The sequence below is a fragment of the Trichosurus vulpecula genome, chromosome 9 (genome assembly GCF_011100635.1).
Source record: "Trichosurus vulpecula isolate mTriVul1 chromosome 9, mTriVul1.pri, whole genome shotgun sequence".
Classification (NCBI taxonomy): Eukaryota; Metazoa; Chordata; class Mammalia; order Diprotodontia; family Phalangeridae; genus Trichosurus; species Trichosurus vulpecula.
In genome coordinates, this window is record NC_050581.1 from 100,748,932 (window position 1) to 100,773,026 (window position 24,095).

A 24,095-nucleotide genomic window follows, 5' to 3' on the forward strand; every position below is an offset into this window, starting at 1 on the left:
GGGTCTAGAGCTTCTCTCCAGAGTCTAGAGCAGGAGTGGGGAACCTGTGAAGTTTGGATACAGTCAAAGGGCTGCACTTGAGGACCTGGAGAGCCACATGTGGCCTCAAGGCCACATGTTCCCCACCCCTGGTCTAGAGCAATATAAGGTTATTGCGGTTGGGCTCCTTTCAACCAAGTTACATTTTTCTGTGAGGGCAGAGGGTACTACACTGATGCTGACTCTTACCTCTATGGTGTGGAATGGCAGCATTTCCACAGGTCAGTGAGCCACCTGGCACTTGCCCTCTCCTGGAGAAGGGGACAGAGTTACTTTTGGAAAAGCCATTAGACACATGCTTAGTTACCAAGATTTTTCACCTACTCAGAGTAGAACCTTAGTTCCAGGTTACATCTAGAATGCTTTCATATAATAGCTCAGATTTATTACAACATTCTCTAGTTGTGTCTGCTAGCCCTTAGCGCAGGCCCTGACACATGGCAAGCTCTTAATAAATGCTTTTCAATGTTTTATTCCTCACAAATTCATAAAGTAGGCAAGTACTGGTTACCTACTCTTAGGCACTAATAATAAACGTTATGAGGCAACTTAGCTTCAGAAAGCCAATGGGACAACTTGCCCAAGGTGGTACAGTGGTTAGTGCACTGGAGTCAGGAAGACCAGAGTTCAAATGGAGCATCAGACACTTGCTAACTGTGTGACACTGGGCAAGTCACTTAAACTGTTTGCCTCAGTTTCCTCATCTGTAAAATGTGGATAATTATAGTACCTATCGCCCAGGCTTGCTGTGAGAATCAAATGAGATTCAAATTTATAAAGGGTTTAGCCCAATGCCTGGCACATGCACGGGAGCTGTCTAATGTTAAATGTTAAATATTATTAAGTAGCAGATTTGAACGTGGGTATCTCCTGACTCTCAAGTCCACTATGCTGTGTTTCTCGGTGCACCTCGTGACCAGAGGGTAACTCCATACAACTTCATACAAGCTCACTGAATAACAAATTACAGTAATCAGGAAATTTTTCCATATGCCTGACTTACTCCTTCATCCAACAAGTATGTATTAATACACCCTTGGTGTGTACCTCACTGAAATCAGTGACATGAGTAGTAAAAAAAAAATAGTTAATTCACGCAACAAACATTTGCCTTTACCTTTAGGTCTGTTTGGAGGTCCCCTGGGAGGTAAAGGTGGCTTCTTGTTGACTCTAGGATAAAGTCTAAATTCCTCTGTTTGAGAGTCAAAGCCCTTTACAGTGTGGCTCCAACCCATCTTTATAGATTTATTTTCTATGACACCCCCATGTTCCTGCCAAATTGGCTGCTGTTTCCTATGCAGAACTTTCCATCTCCTACCTCTGGGCCAGTCTTTGAGCACACTGTTCCTCTATGACCAAAATTCTCTCCTTCCTCCTCTCTACATCTTGAAGTCTCTCACTCCTCTCAAGGATTACCTCAGCTGCCACCTCCTACATGGGGACTTTTCTTATCCCCTCAGTTATTAGGGCTTCCCCCCTGCCCTCCAATTACATTTACTCTGGGCTTCCTTTGTATATATTTTTATATTTAGAAATCTGTATACAGGCTGTTTTGCCCGTGGAAATCAGGCAGGGCAGGGACTGTTTTCATGTTCTTTTCTTCATACTAGTACCTAGCAAAAAGGAATCACTTAACAAATGTTTATAGAATTAAATTGAAGTATAAGGGTGAAAGAGTGATGACATAGTGTCTCGAATTAGAAAACCTGGGTTCAAGTCCCACGTTGGAAACAAACTAGCTGGGTGACCCTGGACTCACTTAACTTCCCAGTGTCCCCAGCAGTGTTGTAAGATTAAAAGTCACATAGCAGATGCTGATTGACATTAGTAGGTTAGCTATCAAATGATATATTTGTAAAGTACTTAGCCCAGTGCCTGGCACATAGTAGGTAATAAAAAAAATGCCTGTCATATGCCTCTTTCCCTGCCCCCATCCCTTTTCACGAGGATCTCCCTACCCAATTAAATGATGGTTCTGATCCCCTCCATTCCCCAAAAAGAAAAGAAAAAGAAAGAAAAGAAATGCAAGGAATCAGATATAGGCTGTCTCTAAGAAGAAGTAACTTTGTGCTAGAGTTGATAGGATGGGCCCAGCAATTACTATCCAACAAGTAAAAGCTTAAGATAGTGAGGCTCAAACTGTGAAGGTAATGAGATGACTGTGAATGGTTCTGCCCCCAAAGATCTCACAGCTTATGTGGGGAGAAAAGACATGCAAAGATTAATTATCTAAATGATATGAGCAAGTACTGGAAATGTGTACCAGTAAACTGTAGTTTTTGTTCAGTCTTTTTTTCAGTCGCATCTGACTCTTTGTGACCTCATTTGGGGTTTTCTTGGCAAAAATACTGGAGTGGTTTGCATTTCCTTCTCCAGCTCATTTTACAGTTGGGGAATCTGAGGCAAACAGAGTTAAGTGATTTGCCCAGGGTCACACAACTTGAGAGTGTCTGAAACTGGATTTGAACTCCAGAAGAGGAGTCTTCCTGATTCCAGGTCTAGCTCTGTGCACCATGGCACCACCTAGACACTGTGTATAGATGCAAGCAAAGGAATGATTTGTGTATGGCACAGTTAGTTGTGGACTATAATAAAGATAATGAGTAGATATGGATTGGCCAGCAAGAGGTCATTCCAGGTCAAGGGAATAGTTGAAAGGCATGGAGAAAGGAAACTGTGAGAAAGGGAGAATTGCCAGAAGGAGACTAGTGTGGTTAGAGGAAAAGGGGATGGTTTTGGAAGACTTACAGAAATGAAGTTAACAGGTATGGGAGAAGCAGTCATTTGGGAGCCTTGAATGCTGGGCTGAGGATTTTTGAGCCTGTTCAATTCTGTTTGTTCCAACTCAACAAATATGTAACATAGGATGTAATATACTGTGCACGGCACTGAGAATTAAAAGAACTTACAGTCATGTGAAATTTAATCCCCCCCCAAAAAAATAATTCACAATTGGTTTTATGTTTTTCACAGGCAAATATAAGATAAAATTCCTTCTTATCAGCCATTTGAAGACCCTGTTCCTCTGCTTTTGTTTTTAGCCTGTGGGACTGACTGGTATTCAACTCAATAAACATGCATTAAGCACCTACTGTGTACCAGGCACTATGCTAAATGCTGGGGATACAAATAAGAAAAAGGAAAACAGTCCCTCCCTTGAAGGAGCTTACAATCTAATTGGGAAAGACAATACACAAAAAGAATCTGGAAAGGAGTGGAAGAGAAAACAGGGGGTACCCAGGACAGGATCATCTCGGGACATTTTGTTCCATGGAGTAAAAACCAAGCAGAAGTACGTATGGAAAGCGACATCCTGGAAGTCCAAGTCTTGCCTTCTGCAAAGGCTTTGGGCGGAGTTCAATGCTCTACCCTCAAGTCCTCAATCAGAAGGGAGAGGAAGCTGAGGGAGACAGGAACAGGATATAGGTTTACATGTGTCCTTGCTGGTTTAGAAAATATGGACCTCTCCTCTTCCTTTGTTTTTTTTTACGCAGATCTGGAAACTAAGACTCTACAAGGTACCAAAGGTGAAAACAGCCTCAGCACTACAGGAACCTTTCTTGTGGACAATTCCAGTGTGGACTTCCAGAAGTTTCCAGACAAAGAGATATTGCGAATGGCCGGACCCCTCACTGCAGATTTTATTGTCAAGGTGAGAAGCAATCATCGTAATCTAGATTTAAAGCCAAAACTATGAAATGAACCAACGTACGGTCACCTCAGTGAAAAGTTACTCCAGGGGCCATAAAATTCAATCCAATTCAAAACAATTTTTTTAAAAACGCATAATATGCAAAGCATTGTGCTCAGAACTGGGAAAGATGAAAGAGAACTTCATTCCTGCCCTCACAGAGCTTAAATTATAATAGGCAACTACACGAATCAGTATCATGCAAATTAAAACGAAACAAGGGCAGAGTAGGGGTCCAAACAAAGAATTATAGAAACATAGGGAGGGAAGGTGACTTCCTGCCTTTTAGAACATATGCCATCTGAACCAGGCTTTGACTTCAACAGACTGAGATACGGAAGGAGTAAGATAACATAGAAAAAAGAATGTTTGATTTGAGATCACACAACATTGACACAGATCCTTCCCCGGCCATTTCTTGGCTATGTGACCATAGGCAAATCATTTTCCCTTCCCTGGTCCTCAGTTTCTTTATTATAGTAATTAGGGAGTTGGACTAGATATAACTGAGTCCCTTTCAGCTTTAATATTATATGAGTCTATCCATGCATTCTACACACACAGGCCTGTATGCGTGAACATATGGAAGCCTTGGAAAATCTGCTCTTCCAGGAAATATTTAATTCTAGGGTGTTGAGCAAACTACATCCTGCACTTTATGGCAACTTCACGATTGAGAAATAAACATCTGACATGTTTAAGGTCTTTGGGAAATTCTTGCATACATTCTTTGGGAAAAGCTGAGCATGATGAAGGGTTTAGGGTTCCAAAAGCCAACACATCTTTAATTGTGGGGAGCAGAGGGGACGGACTTTACAAGCGAGTTAGGACACTTGTGTGCTCACTGTGATTGGATCATGGAGGATGTCTGTCTACAACAAAACTTACAAACCAATTGATGATACCAAGACATTGGTCGAATTATCATGGTCCCATTGGCAAGTTCTATTTTCTCTTGTGTTGGCAACAAGACTCAGTTGTTTCCTCCCATCAGAGCTTCCCTATTCTTCATGGTAATATAAAACACATTGCTGGAAACAACATACACATTCTATAGGAAAAAAGCACACACCAAGAGAACATTTGGGAATCACAATAAAATAAAACATTTTTTCCCCTTCAGCAGGTCAGAAGAACCTGAAGGATTTCAGCTGTAAAGCTGTAAAACTTGTAATGTGTCCAGGACTCTATAAATTTTTCATCATGAGACCTGTAGCCAGAGGACATTTGATTTAAACTAATGCTTGGTGACCCTGTGGCAGCTGGAAGTAGGAATACTTCATAGGAAAATGTGATAGGCAATGAGGTTGGATTGAAGAGGTGTTCCAGAGGACTGTCCTCCATCTCACTCAGCATGATAGCTTTCTTTAATCCAGCCCAGATTCCAGCCACATAAAAGTCCTGGTGCAAACCATCAGAGGAAACTCCTGACATTCCCAATGCTCTAGCTAGTCAAGGAGATACTACATTATTTCAATTCTGGATCTCAAAGAACAGAACTATAATCATACTCACCTTAAATCCAGCTACAGTTGATTAATAGGACACAAAGTTTAAAATGTTAGGCAGTGTCTTTACTTATTCAAGCCCCTGAGTGCTACAGAATAGACTCCATTGGGGTGTATATGTCTATATGTATATCTGAACCTATTATTTCGTGGATATAGGGAATGCCTTTCCTCCAATGCAGATCAATAACTCTTCTGTAATTTATAGTCTAGAAAGGTATTGGAAGGTATGAGACATTAAAGAATGCATCCATAATGGCACAGCCCGTGTAAGTCAGAAGCCAGATTTAAACTCATGTCATCTCATCTGCCAGCCCTCAATCTGCTGTTCCAGGCTGTCTCTCATAGACAGATACATACATACATACATACATACATACATACTGAGATAGAGAGACATAAATATACATATACATACATATACATACTCACACAGAGTAAAACTTCCTTGAGGACCTTGAAAGAGTTACTACACTTAGTTGCTTAACATACTGAAATAATATTTCAGCACATCAAAATATCCATGATTTCATTGGTGTACTGTCTCTCAACTCAAATGTCAACCCCTCCAAGTTTTACCAGTTGGTCTTCATCAGCAGTTGTAACTGAAAAAATTCCACACCGTATAGCCAAATCCTTCTTGACTTAGTTTGACTTAGTTCCTTGAATGACAGACAAAGTCAGGCATGGGAGGCATACTTAAAGCCGTTCCAGCTTTTTGCACTCCACTGGCTAGTGAAGGCAGAAAGAAAACAAGTGACTAAAGGTAGGAATTAGCCTTTTTAAATATATTTCATTTAATCCTCCTCCTCCCCAAAAATACCTGTGAGGTAAGCAGGGAATTTGACAGATAGGGAAACAGAGGCAGAGAGTGAGTTGTCCAAGTTTGTACAGGTAGAACTAAAAGCAAGCCTTCTAAATCCCATTTTGCTTCTAAAAACATAGATACATTTTTTTCATCTAAATGTAAAAGCTGATGTTTAAGAACTTTTCTAAGGAATTATAATAACTAGCATTTATATAAAGCTTTACAGTTTACAAACTGCTTAACGTGGGTTATTCCATTTGAACCTCATAACAACCCTGTAAGGTAGGCGCTATTATTTATCCCCATTTTAGAGATAAGTAAACTAAGACTGAAAAAGGTTTAATAATTGTTGAAGATCATGCAGCTAATAAGAGTTTGAGATCACACTTGGATTCAGGTCTTCCTGACTCCGAATCTAGCACTTTGTTGTCACCAACACTGAAATTGTGACTTATTTCAGAAAAACTGACATATTTTAAGTGTTTCATTCAGACCACAGAGCAAGCTATTATTTTTTATATTCTCCATTATAACTTCCAAGCTTCAGGAAACAAAAGGAAATGAATAAAGTTTTCATTAGAAAACATGAGAAATTAGGCAAATCTAAAATTATTCTAATGCAAAGATAAACATTTTTACTTTTAAGGTGTTTATTTCATGAATTTGTTTCGCCAGTTCCAAAAATGCCAATTATTCTTTTTTAAAAAGTCCTTCATCCAATTATATTGAATAAAACTGTCTTTCCCCATAATCTTATCCAGAAAATTGTTGAAATGTCAGATTACTATTTCATTATTAATTATCCATTTAGATATCTCTTTTTTTTAAAAAAAAGCCTTATAATTGAACACCCTGTTCCATTCATAGTACCATATACTATTTCTTAAGTATTTTAATGATTTTCCTTTGTAAAGCCGTATCTTACTTCCTTTATGTGCTATAGACATACTAGTCTATCCACTTCCCACTTGTCAATCTTTCCATCTTGAAATTGGAATTATATTTTCCAAAGTATCTTTTAGAAAGAAAAGAAAACCATACTGTACATATAATAATGGTTCACACCCATACAGTGCTTTTGTTTTGTTGTTTAGTCATTTCAGTCATGTCCAACTCTTTCTGATATCATTGGGCTTTTTTTCTTTGTGTTGGGGGCTTTTGGGGCAAAAATACTGGAGTAGTTTGCCATTTCCTTCTCCAGCTCACTTTACAGATGGGGAAACTGAGGCAAACAGGGTCACACCACTGTCTGAAGCTGGATGTTAACTCAGGTCTTCCCAACTCCAGACCTGGCACTCTATCCATTGGGCCACCTAGCTGCCCTCTTGGTGCTTTCTAACTTCCAAAGGTCTTTCCTCTCAGTAAACCTCTGAGAGAGGTCATGCAAAGATTATTAGCATGATTTCGCACCCCAGGAGAGATGAAGTAATTCAGACAGCTAGTAAATAATGGCCGCCAGACTCAAACTCAGGCCTTCTGACTCCAAATCTATTGCTCCTTCTGCCACCCTCATGGTCCCTCCTAATAGTGATGGTTCCTCATCACAAATGTTTATCCTGCAAGGCACTGAAATTGACCTTTCTGGACATCTTTAAAATTGTGCTGGATCCTCATCTTGTTTCCTGGGGAAGTACTCCCCCAGCCAACAATATGGTCCATGTAAGCCGTGTCAATGCTTTAAGTAGCAGCGTGTCAGGGATTTGGGGGGCTACTCTGACTATAACTGAGTGGTTCACCTCCAAAGTTCAGAACTATCAGTTGTCTCGCTGTATGCACGTGGAGACAGGTCTGTTTGAATGAAAGTTATGATTTGAATGAAAGTCACTCTGAAATTATTTTGGTGGCAAATACAGTCAGTGCTTATTGGAAAAGATGCTATTTTAGTAGAAAGAATCTACTGCTCACTAAAGCACCATAGCTTAAAGACCTTTTTTAATTGAAGAAAAGTCAATATTTTCCATTACTCAATCCCAAATATAAAACATATATTTGGGATACAAGAGGCTGAGTAGCCTTGGAGCCATTTAAGATCCCGATTCAAGTCTCTCCTCTGACATATATTAGGTGTGTGACCCTGGGTAAGTCTCTCAACCTCTCAGCACTCTAGGCAACTCCCTAAGTCTAGAAGGTGCTGATCCGCATTATTAGTGAAATTTTCTTTACCAGTGAAATAGCAGGTTTAGCCCTTTATCTGTATCTCCGTGCTTCTCAGAGGCAGCTAGTAGGTGCGTTAGATAGAGAGCTGGGCCTGGAAGACTTGGGTTCCGATCTGACATCACACACTAGTTGTGTTACTCTGGACCGGAAACTTGATCTGGATATGCCTCAGTTTCTTCAATTATAAAATGGAAATAAAAGTATTTCTCAGGTTTGTTGTGATGACCAGAGGAGAAAATATTTGCGAAATGCACAGTGACATGATAATTTTTTTTTTCCGTCCTTGATTCTCAAACAAGGAAAACTAATAACTCCATTTTACAATGTTTCTATGGAGAAAGATGTTCCAAGTTCTTAAGATCCTCCTTATATGGAGGGTTTTGAAACTCAACTCAGTACTCACATTCATTTGGTATTGCTTTTACCGATCTCCAACATAAAAAGATATATTTATGCTCAATCAGGGAAGGACCTATTTGGGATTTGTTGAGGTGACAGCCAGACTAGACTCAGGGAAAATAAAAAGATTGAAAAATAATTAGTGCGCCAGCTGCTGGTCCCATAAACACTTGAATAAAGAAAGGATTGCATAGATTCTAAAGCTAATACTATAATATAACATACATTTGACTGTATACAGAAGCCTGTGGAAGCTGCCAGAGAAAATATAATGATAAAGTAAGAGGACAGGATTTGAACCACTCCTCTGAGGAGGAAAAGGAACCGTGATGTGTGTCAGGAACAGAGAATCATGGCAGGGGAGTAATGGGCACCTGTCAGGAGCAGATATACGGTAGTGAGCAACAGGGACATGCAAACCTCGTTTGACCTTCCCCTTCACTGGAGCCCGCTGGGAGTCATGAGAGTTCTAAAGATCTCTGGGATGGGGGTGAGGAGAGAGGCAGCTTAACCAAAAGAAGGAAATGCCTCTTCATTTTCTGTGGCCTCTTCTGGGTCCTTTGCTATATAAATAAAATCTTTTCTCTGTTTGATGCCTTATGAGCCTGAAGGAACAATCTGCCCCTTAGAAATCTACTAGCTGTTTCCTTTATGGTCCTCACTACTCTCCTACTTAGTAAATCTGCTCCTCTACTCTCAAACTAATGAGAGACAAGTCATTTTAACTCACAATTACCCTTAAAAGGTCACTGGGAAAATGTTATACTATTATAATGACAAACTTTCAGTTGGTCAGTAAATATTTAAGTACCTACCCTGCGCCAGGCACAGTTCTAAGAGCAAAGAATACAAAGAAAAGCAAAAGACAGTTCCTGCTTTCAAGAAGCTCTGTCTGAAAGGGAAGACAACATGCAAACAACTGTGTACAAACCAGCTATATACAGGAGAGATTGTAAATAACCAACAGAATGGAGGCAGTAGAATTAAGAGAGGATAGGAAAGGCTTCCTGTAAAAGGCATAATTTTAGTTGAGACTTGAAGGAAGTTAGGAGGCAGACATAGGGAGGAAGAGAATTCCAAGCATGGGAGACAGCCAGTGAAAATATCCAGAGATAGGTGATGAATTGTCTTGTTTGAGAAACAGCAAGGGGGCCAGTGTCACTGGATCACAGTATATGGAGGGAGGGGAGGAGTCCAAGGAACAGGGAGTATAAAATATAAGAAGACTGGAAAGGTCAAGGACCGTGTTATGAACCACTTTGGAGGTGATAGGGAACCACAGGAGTTTAAGGAAAAGAACATCAGAGCTCCCCAGGGTGGCTCTCTAACCAATATTAAACAAGCCCAGCCAGTTCTAAACCCAACAGAATTCTGCACCATCCAGTCAGTTTTCAGTATCTTGTTACATCAAAATAAATCATAGAGAAACTCATCAGTTTGGTTCTCTGTAAGAGACTTTTCCTAACTCTTCTCCTAAGAGTTCACCTCCTCTCTGACTGGATTCTTCACTCCTTCTAAAGGCAGAGACTCCTGATGGTCAGTAATTCATCTAACTCTTAGGAGATGTAAATAATGAAATCTAACCTTCCATCAGTTATGATACTAACATTCTTTAGTAAATCTTCAAAAATTATTTTATTACTGCTTTGTGAGTTTGAATTTCTCAGACTCTAAAAACAGTTACATGCGAATGAGCTAAGAAAAGGATCACAATGCCCTATACCCTCAGTCGTTTCTTTGCTCAGAAATAGATCGCCCTGCTGGCCTCCCCCGTTATCCCCACACCCTCTATTTACCTGAAGGGTAGTTTTCTATCCAGTTCTCCTACCAGCTTGTGTCCCTTCTCACATTTTATGAAAAAAATGTTTCTTCTACATCTATTTTATCAGTTTTTCATACCAAAAAAACTTCTTCTTCTGCCTCTTTTAGCAATTAGACTGTTCACATATGAAAAAGATAATTATATAAGATAAGGACATACCATTCTTTGTCTATACATAAAAGTTCATTTTCTGCCTTAGTTAGCAACCAAACTGCTCACTTATAAAAGGAGGGGAGTACCTTACAGTATAACATACTTTCCAATCCTATACTTATGATATTTATTTTTTAACCTAAACATGAGCCTTTATATTTATCCCTTTTGAATTTTATCTAATTAGATTAAGCCCACTGCTCTAGCCTATTAAGATCATTTTGGATCCTGGCTATTGTCCAGTGAGTTACCTGTCCCTCCAACCTTTGTGCCATCTGCAAATCTGATGACCATCTTTTCTTTTATCTATTATTTTATCCAAGTTATTGATAAAAAAAAGAATTGATAGCACAGGGCCAAACATGAATCCACGGGGCGCCTGAGTGGCGAGCTCCTGCCAAGTCGATTTAGAGCCATTAGCTATTATTTTTTAATCTACCCATTCAAACCAGCTCCAAATCCACTCAAATTTATTTTTGTCTAGTCCACATCTATTCTTCAAGAACAGTATGAGATACTTTACTAAATGGCTTGCCAAAATTTAGGCAGTCTAAATCATTCACCTAATCTGTCAGTTTAGCAACCCTATGATAAACAGGAAATAAGATTAGTCTGGCAAAACCTGTTCTTGATGAAGCCATCCTGGCTCTATGTAATCACCACTTTCTTTTCTAAATGTATACTAGCTGTCTCTTTACCGATCTATCCTAGGATTTTCCCAGGATTTGAAGTCAAGCCTACTGGCCGTTAGTGTGCAGGCTCTGTTCTCTGCTCTTGTTTGAAAAATCAGGAAAATGTTTGCCTGTCTTCAATCTTGTGGTTCCTCTCCTGTTTTCCATGATCTTATAACTTTCACTAACAGTGGCTCAGCAATCACATGCATTTTTTTTTTTCTGTGCCTGAGTTCATCTGGACCAGGTTACCTGAATTCATCAAGGAACACTACGTGCTCTCTTACTGTCTCCTTACTTTTCCTAGATATCAATTCCTTATTAGCCATTTTTGTTCTCTCATTTCCACTACAAAGACCACTCCAGTATAAAGGTGTGTAGAGCAAGTATAATGGTCCACATTTTAGAAATTAAGAAATTGAAGTTGAAAAGGTAAGTGGCTTAGGTCCCAAAGAGCATGGAATTAGCACTAGAAGGAACCTTAGAGTGAAAACCTTTCATTTTACCATTAAGGAGACAGGCAATTAAGGAAAGTGATTTGCTGAATGTCACACTGCCAGTAAGTGGACCGAAAACTAGCGTTGTGCCTCATTTTTGCTGTTGCTGTTCTGGACTTATAATTTCATAGGTATGGGAGCTTCCAGGGTCAAACTCCTTCCATTGAGGCAAATCGGGAACTCCCATATATCTTATAGTCTTAAAGAGTAGCCTGGAACTCTTGGAGGTTAAGTGATTTGCCCGTAACCATATGGTAAATTCAACAAGCATTTTTAAGGCCTACTATGTACCAGGCACTCTGCTAAGTGCTGGCAATACACGTACAAGTAAAAGGAAAGACAGCCTCTGCCCTCAAGGAGTTTGCATTCTATGGGAAAGACAACATGTAGTAGAATGCTGAAAAATGTTGGAGGGGAGTCCTGAGTACAGCCTGTAGAGGAATAAGACACAGCATATCTTTAAGTGGAGGTTTTGGGAGGAGTCATCGAATCAGAGGGAGGCATTGCAGAGGCAGAGGGTATTTCCAATGGCTGGTTGTTCAGTTGTTTCAGTGGTGTCCAGCTCTTCATGACCCCATTTGGGGTTTCTTTGGGAAAGATACTAGAGTAGTTTGCCATTTTCTTCTCTAGTTCATTTTACAAATGAGGAAACTGAGGTAAACAGGGTTAAGTGATTTGCCAAGGGTCACACAGCTAATAAGTGTCTGAGGTCAGATTTGAACTGAGGAAGATGAATCTCTCTGACTTCAGGCCCAGCACTCTATCCACTTAGATGTCCTTACAAGTCTGGAGAGAAGGTTAAAGACGAAGAACTGGGGCATGGTAGAGGAATTCCGTAGTGTACCCTGGAGAAGAATGAGAATCTACAGCTACTAGACTTCAGAGACAGGACTTAAACCAAGTCTTGCTAATTACAAGGCTACCCAATTCTATTACCTCAGGAGTTCCTAAGGCTTTTTTGTGTCATGGAGCCTTTCAGCAGTCTGGTGAAACTTATGTATCCCTTCTCAGAATAATGTTTTTAAATATATAAACTAAAAAAAATAGGACTGCAAAGGCAATCAAAAATATTGAAATATAGTTACCAAAAATATTTTTTCAAAAAGTTTTTTCAGTGATGCCAGGTTAAGAACCCCTGCAATGTTCCAAGCACCTCTCATCTTATACACTGTAGGTGTCTAGGAAGTGTGTGTTGAATTGATTCGAATCGAATCAAATTTCTTGAATTAAACTCAGGTCTTCTGATGCCAACTCCAAGACTTTCCCTACCATACTTTTCTACTTCAAAGATACTCTCTTGTAGCAGCTGGAGTGCCAAGTCATCTTGGAGGAGAACATCTCTGAAATAATTTTGTTTTTTATTAAATTAATTCTCCAAATATAGGCTTCAACTCCATAGCCACATTTGTGAAAAGGCCAGGGAACTTTTCAGAAAAGATAACTGCCTGCAGAAAGAAGGGGTCAAAGTCACCCTGAGAGATTTTATGCAAGCATTAATTTGCCCTGCCAAACGTGCTTGTTTTTTTTCATGGAAGGGAACCACTCGGAACATCTTGTTACAGTTACCTGCTTTGGAAACCCAAAGTACAAACTTTTTTTTTAGCCTTTTAGTCTCAAGAGATTCATGGGTATAGTCACTTGGATGACCATTATTGTGTCCCAAAATTGGATTCAGTAACTTGCAAGGCTCTTTAATAAACGTATTTGCCTGTTTCTCATCACATCTCCACACATAAGGATTTTTTTCCAACAATTGTGCATATACTCCCCCACACACTCCCCAATAATAAAATCTTTTTCCCTTGATGCCAATGCCCAAAGTCACATAACCTTAAGGCAAACTACACCTCTGAGGCTACTACTTATCTGCCTTCTCTCCAATCCTCTCCCTTCCCCACCCCCTCCATTGCCCCAGTGCCCTCTCTCTTCTCTAGCACAGAAGCTCATCAGAGGAGTGACTGAAGTACAGCCAAGGCAGGTAGGGGGTGACTCCTGACTGCCCAGCCTCCCTGCTAGGCATGTCTGGGGCAAAAGAGTTTCTTGGTATCCCAACAGCCAGAAGAAAAGAAAACTGGTTGAAGGAAGATCCTTGGGGTTTGGAAGTTCCCTTTTCCCTAGCTGAGGAATGGGATTCCATGGCATTGATGTCTCCCTCTTTATGCATTTGAGAGGCCTTGCAAAGGGATTGAATATTTTTAATGACTTATTATAAATTTAACATTAAACATCAGTGGAACAGTTAAATTTGCTTTGTATTTATTTCCTTTTAAATACATTCCATTTCAATACACCAAAGGTCATGCTTTTTCAGACTTTCAATGTCTTTCTTTGTCCATTCCCATTCACTTTTCCTCTGATATGGTGATAGCAAATTCTCTGTTCTCCAGTTTCTTTGTTGTTGTTGCTTTGAATTTTTTTAATAATTTTCTGCAGGATTATTGGTCTTAGCAACATTACAATATTGCATTACTGGAATGTACCACAGTTGCTGTATCTATTCTCCCATTTTGGAATGTTTTGGATGCTTCCAGTTTTCCTAATTACAAATAATGATGCCATTAAAATTCTTGAACAGATAATTCTTTTTTTTTCTTTTTGAATATAGTCTTAGAGTAGGGGTAATATCTTTGCTCTTAAATGTTGCTTTATTTCGTATCATTGTTAATTGTCACACTCTTTCTCCTCCCCTTCCCTGTTCCATGTATACATCATGTTCCCATCGATGTCTTATAGTAGCTACACTTCACATATGTATTATGAAATGTAACCATCTTTTTTACAAATTCATTTAATTTCCATGTAAAATATCATTACATTCAATGAAACATTAAAAAAACTGTAGTCCCAAGAAAGAAAAGCTTGTTGAGAGCTTTCTTTTTCTTATTAACATAAGGTCAAAATTACATACACCAGATGTGTTTTACTCTTTAAAAAGTGTCAGACTGTAACTCTCAACAGACACTTCAGAATTGGACCTGATTTTGAGTATTTTTTGCTTGTAAAGCTGAAGTGCTAATATGCCACCAAAATACCTTAGAAGTTCTGATGATAGCAAAACCCGCAGCATGTCCACATGAACTCACCGCCCCCCCTCCCAATGTGAATAGGGACATGTTTAAAACCCTGATCCATTTCTGAAGGCAAGCAAATATGAAGTCTACCAAACTGAAATTTCCAGTAACTTTTCCTGGCTGGTTAGGCTCTTCTTTCTCTCTGTAGGGTGAGGTTTTGCATGAGTACATATGTTTGGAAGTAGGGGTAGAGATACTGAGGAGGTGGAGTGGGTAGATACCTTGGATTGTCTGATTCTTCTGTACTCCTAACCTTTATGAAGAAAATGAAGTATGGGTGCATAAGGATAGGGAAGGGTGTAGCCCTGAAGAACATGATGGCACCAAGACAGATTTTGAAAATAGCTCTTTGGTTGCCTCTAGATTTTCCGTTCATCCTTCTTAAATTTCATCTTCTTAGACTTGGCCCATTGTCCTAGCCTCTGGAGATGTTTTTGGATCCTGACTGTCATGCAATTTGTTGGCTATCTCTCTCGGTTTTGTATCATCTGCAAGTTTATAAGCATGCCTTCTCTGCTTTCGTCCTTGTCAGTGATAAAAACATTGAAGAACAGAGTGCATGCCTGCCCTTCCTTCCAGGTGATGTCAATCCATTAATCACAAATTCTTCCGACGTGAGAGGAAGAATAGCAGAGGAAACTGAGAGCAGTCCTCAGAGATAGGTTCAACATACTGATCATGTAACCAGGGCAAATCTAAACTCCTCATTGCTTAAGCAACTCACTAAGATTTTGAGTTGCAGAGAGGACTCTGTCCTACATACATAGATGGAGTTTCCACACCCAGGAGTTCTTCATGCCAATAAAATAATAGGTCCCCATCTTTATCCCTACCTTTCAACAAAGTATGAATCCAATTAGCTCCTCCCCCCTTTTTTGTGCTTTGCTAGGAATCTAGTCCTTTCACTCCCTAGGGATCACCCTCTTTAAAGACCTAGCTTTAGGATCATGAAGCCCTCATGTTTTGTTTTTTTTATAGTGCACAAATGAAAACTGAACTGGCATAAAGAAATACCAAGATAATCTCACTTGTCATCTACCATATTCCCATAAATATTTATGCAGGGTCAGTTCACTGTACTGCCTAATAATTTTTAAAGACTATTTTTGACTCATTGCATTGCTGTGAGTCAAGGAACATAACAGTATCCAAGGAATTTAAAATAAATATCACACAGAGGACAATGAAGAAGGCCCATATTGGGTGTGAGCAGGCTCCAACATAAAAAATAAGGGACTTTGGAGAAAAACAAGAAGAAAAGACATCCTCAGAGCATGGGATGATGTGCCCTCCTAAAATCCCACTCCTGGTGTCAAGTGAGAGTGAGGCAGGTCCCCAGCATGTTGGATGGACCCCCTGTGGCAAACTTATTTGAGGCTGCTGATAAGAGGCACATAGGATAGACAGGCCTGGTTGGGATATACCTACTCCACTGGAAGGAACAATTATAGTTCCATTTGAATACTAAGTATTCATAAGACTAAGAAAACAAAGCACAAAACCCAAAACTGTGTGTTTATTTGAATCCTTCCTCTAGAGCATTTTTTGGTCAGCATGTTTTTTTTTGTATTTAGCATTTAAATATATATATACATATATATATATATACATATATATTATATACACATATATATGTATATGTGTGTATACATATATATATTCCTCTAAAACTATTGTTTCATCCCATAGGTGCTCACTGACACTTATTCTCAACTCTTGGGGTGTAAAGTAACTCCCAGGGAATCATGGGAAGGACCTACCTCAACACCATTTTTTTTCTCTTCTCCTCAGACCAATAGAAAAACTGGAAAACAGAACAGTTGCTAATTTAGGACAAGGCTTCTCTCAGGAAGGCTACTCTTATATCCTCTATATTTTTGATATGAAAACTATATGACCTCTCCTTTTCTATTTCTTCTATTTTTTTTACTATAAATTCTTTTAAATTTATTATGTCTCACAGCAGCCCCCTACAGATTGTTTGCTCTTTTTTAGTGTTGTCAAATTTTAGGGTTTTTTTTATTTGTTTGTTTGCTTGTTTGTTTTGTTTTCCCAGAAAGGAAAAGTAAATTCTCCCTTTTTTTTGTTTTTGTGCAAATTAGAGCCATCATCAAATAGTTCTCAGAATGATAGTCACTCATGTCCCAAAGGAGCTATTGTCTTTTGTGAGCTAAAAATGATCCTTTTTAAAACATGTGATTAATGTTTCCCAAAGCAGGCAATTAGATATTTTATTTCTAACTCACAAGATTGGCTGATATTATTCTGTAGGAAAGGCTTCCTCATTGTTGAAAACTTTAAATTTCCACAGCTGTATTTTTAATAGAAAATTTACATCATTGCTTACCCTCAATAAAAAACAATACCCTGCCCCTTAGTAGAGCAAAATTTTTAAGGACTTGGACGTCACCTAAAAACTCTCCTGTATTTCCCTTTAGAATGTTTTCTGAGGGACTTTCCATTTTTCTTTCCAACTTCTAGAAAACACATCTAGGCTTCATCTTCTTTAATTTTGGGGGAGGGGAGGGGTCTTCCTTTTTGTCCTCTTATTTCCCCCTTTTGTAGTTGATGTTTATGTATATTCCCACCTTTTAATGCAAAGAGTAGGGATACATCCCATGTTATCCCCCAGGTTCAGTGCTGCTCTGGCCACAGGGAAAATAAGTGTTATGTCACTTAGTGCCTAGGCTTTAATAATTTGCTGAACTCTCTCCAAAGCAGCAAAAAGCATTGAAAAGGACAAGAGCCTGCAAAATGTTTCAGTTGAGAACCAGATAAGCCACATCATCTGGAGAGCATTTATGGATTAAACTGGACATAGGACAACAAACAAAAATTAAGGGAAACAAATCTTGCCAGTGTTTGGATGTCCGTCTTACATCTCTGATAATTGATAATTGATATTTACCTCAGTACCCCATGTGCTTTGTAAGAAAGTGGAAATGACACTTTGAAAGTCAAGGCCAGAAAGAATAGCTGACCAGATACATACAGAAGAAACCCATGCTTCAGTGGAAGGAAGGAAGGGAGGGAGGGAGGAAGAAAGGGAGGGAGGAAGGGAGGGAGGGAGGGAGGAAGGGAGGAAGGAAGGGGGGGAGGAAGGAAGGGAGGGAGGGAGGAAGAAAGGGAGGGAGGAAGGAAGAAGGGGAAGAGGAAACATACATTTATTAAATGCCTACTGTGTACCAGGTAGTGTGCTAAGCACTTTGTAAACATTATCTCTTTTTATCCTCACAACCCTGAAAAGTAAATGATACTATCATTATTCCCATTTTACAAATGAGGAAACAGAGGCAAACAGTAGTGAATCACCCAGGGTCACACAGCCAGTAAGTATCTGAGGCTAGATTTGAATTCCAGGTCCACTACTCTGTCGGCTGTGCCACCTAGCTTGCCCAATACACAATATTTAAGGTGCTTAGGGATTTATTTTTTCAAGACATCCAGAATTTTAAAAAAATCAAAGATTCCAAGAGAATGGAAAATATCCTTATGTTTTACTTTAAAAGATGACGTCGGCAATCCCAGATTCTCTACAAAATATGGCAACGGGAAGATTTCCATAGATGATTTTCAACAGTAGCCTCACAGCTGACTGAGAAATATAGAGAATACAAGATCCCACTGTGTTTCTTTTTTGCCAATTTCCCCCTCCTAAGCACCACCCCTCCAATACTGCTACCACTCCTACCATTTTGTCTCTTCCAGGTCCACAATGCTGGAGCTGCTGATAGCACTGTCCAGTTCATCTTTTATCAGCCCATCATTCACCGGTGGAGAGAGACTGATTTCTTCCCTTGTTCAGCAACCTGTGGAGGAGGTAATCAGTTAAGAAAGAAGTGGCTACTGTGGATGAATATTGATTTGCCAATGGGAAAAGCTTGGTGTTATGGTTTAATCACCTTTGTATGAAGACAAAGTACTCCTCCTATGTAAGAAGGATGATGACCTCTTTTAAAACATCCTTCCTTTCTGGAGCAGAGGTTTTATTTTGTTTATTTTAATAGAAGAAAAACCCTGTGGTTCCAAATGAGACTTAATTTGCTTTGATTTGTGTTAATTTAACATTAAGTTAAATTGCTGAGGTGTATACGATGAATTCGAGGTCTCTGATTCTGAAGTGAGTAAATTGGCTTTTTAGGTTCACAGTATATAGAGCTGAAAGGGAATCAGAAATCACACAGGTAACTAAGGAGCAAGACTGGGATTGGAGCCCGATACCCAGTCTTCAAATTGAAATAAATTCATTTATTTAGGTAATAAGCAAACTCATTCTGGAGTAAAAATTACCCTAGTTACTTATTAGCAATCAGAATCCTTGAGAAACAGATTAGGCTAGTTTTCAAAGGCAAGAGAGGTATATTTTTGTAAAAACTCATTTGATACACCTTCATATATGGTAAGAGAGAACCATTGAAAACTAACATGTACTCTGATTCCGAAGAGAAATGTGGAAAGACATATTAAATTCATAACATAGGACAGCTATTCAAATATACCATCAAATGCTTCTACTCTCTTGTTAAAAACATTAATTCAACATTTTGAGAATTTCAGTAGAGTAATTCCAGTTGATCTGTCTACTCTGAATACGACAATGCTTTGTTTAAAGATGAACGGCCAATAATTTGATATTTCTTAGAACTTGATATTTTATGGCATTTAACTGGATTAATGACTAACAGAGGAAATAATTTCACTGAAGAAAATTTGAAGAAAAATTTTGGAGATTTTCCTTTTTAAATGAGAAACATGCTCAATGAAAATTGGCTATTTCTTTCTCATCAGTGCTTAGACGATTGAGTATTGGGCTTACACTCTCGAAGATCTGGATTCAAATACTGTATGTGATACTTACTAGATGTATGATCCTAGACAAGTCACACTTTGAGCCCTGGTTTCCTCATCTATAAAGTGGGAATACTAATGCCTGTGGTCCACAGGATCATTTTAAGGCACATAAGTAACATATGTAAAGTGTTTTGCAAAATTGAAAGAATTTTCTAAATGTCAGTTATTACCATGAGACATGAGGCTACTGGCAGGATATTATTATATTAACCATGAAATATGGATTAGCCTTTTGCTTTGTCCAGAACCAAAGGGCGGAAATAGGAACAATCAATGGAAGTTGCAAACAGGCAAATTCAGGCTTTCTAGCAATTAGAGTTGTCCCAAATAGGAATGGCCTGCTCTGGTAAGTGGAGAGTTCCTCTTCCCCAGAGGACTTTAGAGTGTAGATGACTGTTTGTCAGGTATAGCACAGTGCTACATTGGGAGGTGGAAGAGGGGGAGGGGGACGAGAATTCCTTTCAAGTATGGGATAGACTCGATGAAAACCGAGATCCCCTCCAATTCTTGGATTGAGTGACCTGGGTCTTGCTGTAAAATAAAATAGTAAATGTTACGATGAGGTCTCAGTTTCTCGTCCATTAAAGAACCCAGGCTGGACAAATATTTTCTAAGGTCCCATAATACACATATTATTGGCATGCTAATTTATTTGTTATTTATTATTCACATACAAATATTCTCTGAGGTCCCTTAACAATAACATTGTCTGGTTCTGATCCTTATATGTTTTCTTTTTTTCCCAACAGTTTTTGTGAAATAGTGAATTATTAGCCCAGAAGCTGGCCTCTTTGGGTTTATCAAAGAGTAGATTGCTATAGTTGTTGACTTCTCCATCTTGTGTTCCTATCCTGTTCCACTGATCTACACCTCTGTTTCTTAGCCAGTACCAGGTAGTTTTGATGACTGCTGCTCTATAGTACAGTTTAATATCTGGTATGGCTAGGCCACCTTCTCTAGCATTTCTTTTCGTTAATACCCTGGACATTCTAGACCTCTTGTTTTTCCAGATGAATTTTGTTATTATTTTGTCCAGCTCAGTAAAATAATTTTTTGGTAGTTCAATTGGTATGGCACTGAATAGATAGATTAATTTAGGTAAAATTGTCATTTTTATTATATTAGCTCGGCCTAACCATGAGCAACCGATATTTTTCCATTTATTTAGATCTGACTTTATTCGTGTGAAAAGTGTTTCATAGTTATGTTCATATAGGCCTTGGGTTTGTCTTGGCAGATAGACTCCCAAATATTTTATAGTGTCTACAGTAACTTTGAATGGAATTTCTCTTTCTATCTCTTGCTGTTGGGCTTTGTTAGTAATGTATAGGAATGCTGAGGATTTATGTGGGTATATTTTATATCCTGCAACTTTGCTAAAGTTGTTTATTATTTCAAGTAGTTTTTTACTTGATTCTCTAGGATTCTCTAGATAAATCATCATATCATCTGCAAAAAGTGATAATTTAGTTTCTTCTTTTCCTATTCTAATGCCTTCAATTTCTTTTTCTTCTCTTATTGCTACAACTAACATTTCTAGTACCAAATTGAATAGTAGGGGTGATAATGGACATGCTTGTTTCACCCCTGATCTTATTGGGAATGCATCTAGCTTATCCCCATTACAAATAATGCTTGTTGATGGTTTTAGGTAGATGCTATTTATAATTTTAAGGAAGGTTCCATTTATTCCTATGTTTTCTAGTGTTTTTAATAGGAATGGGTGTTGTATTTTGTCAAAGGCTTTTTCTGCGTCTATTGAGATGATCATATGGTTTCTGCTAGTTTTGTTGTTGATATGGTCAATTATGCTAATAGTTTTCCTAATATTGAACTAGCCTTGCATTCCTGGAATAAATCCTATCTGGTCATAGTGTATTATTCTGGCGATAAGTTGCTGCAATCTTTTTGCTAATATTTTATTTAAAATTTTTGCATCAATATTCATTAGAGAAATTGGTCTATAATTTTTTTTCTCTGTTTTGACTCTACCTGGTTTGGGTATTAGTACCCAGGTTAACAGAAAAGGAGGTAAAATTTCTAAATAACCCCATCTCAAAAAAAGAAATAGAGCATGCCATCAATGAACTCCCTAGGAAAAAATCTCCCAGGCCAGGTGGTTTTACATGTGAATTCTATCAAACATTTAAAGAACAACTAATTCCTATACTTTGTAGACTATTTGGGAAAATAGGTGAAGAGGGAGTCCTACCAAATTCTTTATATGACACAAATATGGTACTAATATGTTTTCTTAAAAATAGAGTTTCCATTTCAGTCCTTTCTTGTATTTTGAAAAATGTTGTCATCTGAACATCGGAATCACTTATTCTTGTCCAACAACTGGACCACCATAGCACTTTATATAGTTCTTGTGACATCTGTTGTCTTGTACCAAAGCAGTGTTCTTGCCTTAGTCCCCACAATTATCATCCCTGCCCACTCCTAGATGAGATTTCTGGTAGTTGGATGGTGAATACTGAGTCCAGAGTCAGGAAGATCCATGTTTAACACCCAGCTGTGTGTCCTTAGACAAGTCACATACCTTTGTTTGCCTGAGGAGTAATAGATAATATAATTATTTTATTAGTTTTATTAACATAGCGGTTTAATATTTGCAAAGTGCATTTCATCCCTACAATAACGCTAGTAGTTCCTACTATTTATCCTCAGCTTATAGATGAGGAAACTGAGATCAAGAACTGTCTTATTCTAGTATAAACTGTTTTTAATCAAGTAAGGTACCAGACCTTATGTTTCTGCCATATGAAAATCTGTTGAATGAACTAAGAATATTTAACCTGGAGAATACTCATGGAGTGTCATGATAGTTATCTTCAAGCACTTGTGATCAAAGATTTAGATTTGAAAAGGACTTTAGAGATCATGTGCTTCAACCCTTTCATTTTATAGATCAGGCAAAGAAGTCGAGTGACCTTACCAAGGTCACATGGGTGATTCAGGATGGGCAGATTCAGGAATGAAACTCAGGTGCTCTAATTCCAAATCCAACCAGACTTGGGTTGCTTGTTGCAGATACTTTCAAATCATCCCTAAGACTTTGCAAAAGCTGTTTTAACAACTACTCCTTCTTCCCTAGGGGAAGGTAGGTGGCAGCCATCAATTTAAAAACCATTGTATTCTTTAAAAATATGGCTTCCTTGATCTTCTCCTAATCCTTCTCTCTTTGCCCTTGATTCATAATTCCTGGTGTTATTTCACACTGCTCTTCTACCTTCTCCAGGACTTTGCTCCAAAAATCATCCCCTTTTTCTCATGCGTCTTCGTTTCTTCTCTCTACTGGCTCTTTTCATATCCTGAAGTCTCTCCATTACTAAAATAGCTTTCACACTTTTTCCCTTCTAGCTCATCTATCTACTGAAAGAAAAGAAGTCGCATGCCTTCTTTTCCTCACCATGCAATCACTCTCTTCTCTTGACCCCTTGCAACAGAGCTTCTGCCCCCACTACACAAGTAAAATTGTTCTCTCAAAGATCACCAGTGGATTTCCTAATTGCCAAATCTTATAGTTGGTTTTTTTTTCAGCTCTTGACTTCTGTGATTTCTATTGTAGCTTCTGACACTGTTAATCACTCCTCTGACAATATGCTATCTCTTCTTTTAGCTTTCTTGGGTCTATTCATAACTCACTAACCATTTCTTGTCTTCCTTGGCAGTTTCATTCACTCCTCCTTTCTCTTGGATGTCTCCAAGTCTGTACCTAAAAAGATTGTAGCAGGGTGGAGCAGTGGTTGGCAGACTATGACCTAAGGGCCAAATCCTGCCCAATACTTATTTAGCTCTTGCTTAGCTTATTTTTGTTGTTGCTCGATTGTGTCCAAGTCTTTGGGACCCCATTTGGGGTTTTCTTGGCAAAGATATTGGAATGGTTTGCCATTCCCCTCTCCAGTTCATTTTACAGATGAGGAAACTGAGGCAAACAGGGACAAGCGACTTGCCCAGGGTCACACAGCTAGTAAGTATCTGAGGCCAGATTTGCACTCAGGAAGATGAATCTTCCTGATTCCAGACCAGGCACTCCATCCACTTCAGACACATAGTAGGTGTTGAGGTTCAGGGGCACCCCAAAATGTTGAGGTGTGTGGTGGGGTTGTCTCAAAAGAATTAGCTCAGGCTGTCTCCAAATCAAGTTAAAGGCATTTATTCCAGCTAACATAACACACCAAGCAGGCTCCTCTGCCCCTTAAGGGAGACACAGCTTCCCCACCCCCAACCTAGCAGCTTTTCAAGGGAGACTATCATTCCTTAATGGAGACAGCAATTCCTTAAGAGAGAGTGCATAACCCCTTTTCCTTCCCCGCCCCCCCCTCCCAGGGAGACAGCCCACTTCAGGGAGATGGTTCCTTAAGGGAGACTCCCACGAGCCAGGAGAAACTAGGGATTCTTATATAGGAAAACCTGCTGTGG

At 38.9% G+C, this 24,095-nt stretch overlaps 1 protein-coding gene across 1 annotated transcript in view; it reads left to right on the forward strand.

The window, feature by feature from the left end:
* ADAMTSL1 (ADAMTS like 1) overlaps positions 1–24,095 on the forward strand; it is a 371,558-nt gene that overhangs the window by 130,193 nt on the left and 217,270 nt on the right. The window contains exons 7-8 of the mRNA XM_036739597.1: positions 3,534–3,691; positions 18,525–18,636. Coding sequence (XP_036595492.1) covers positions 3,534–3,691; positions 18,525–18,636 — 270 coding nt within the window. The remainder of the gene's footprint in view (positions 1–3,533; positions 3,692–18,524; positions 18,637–24,095) is intronic.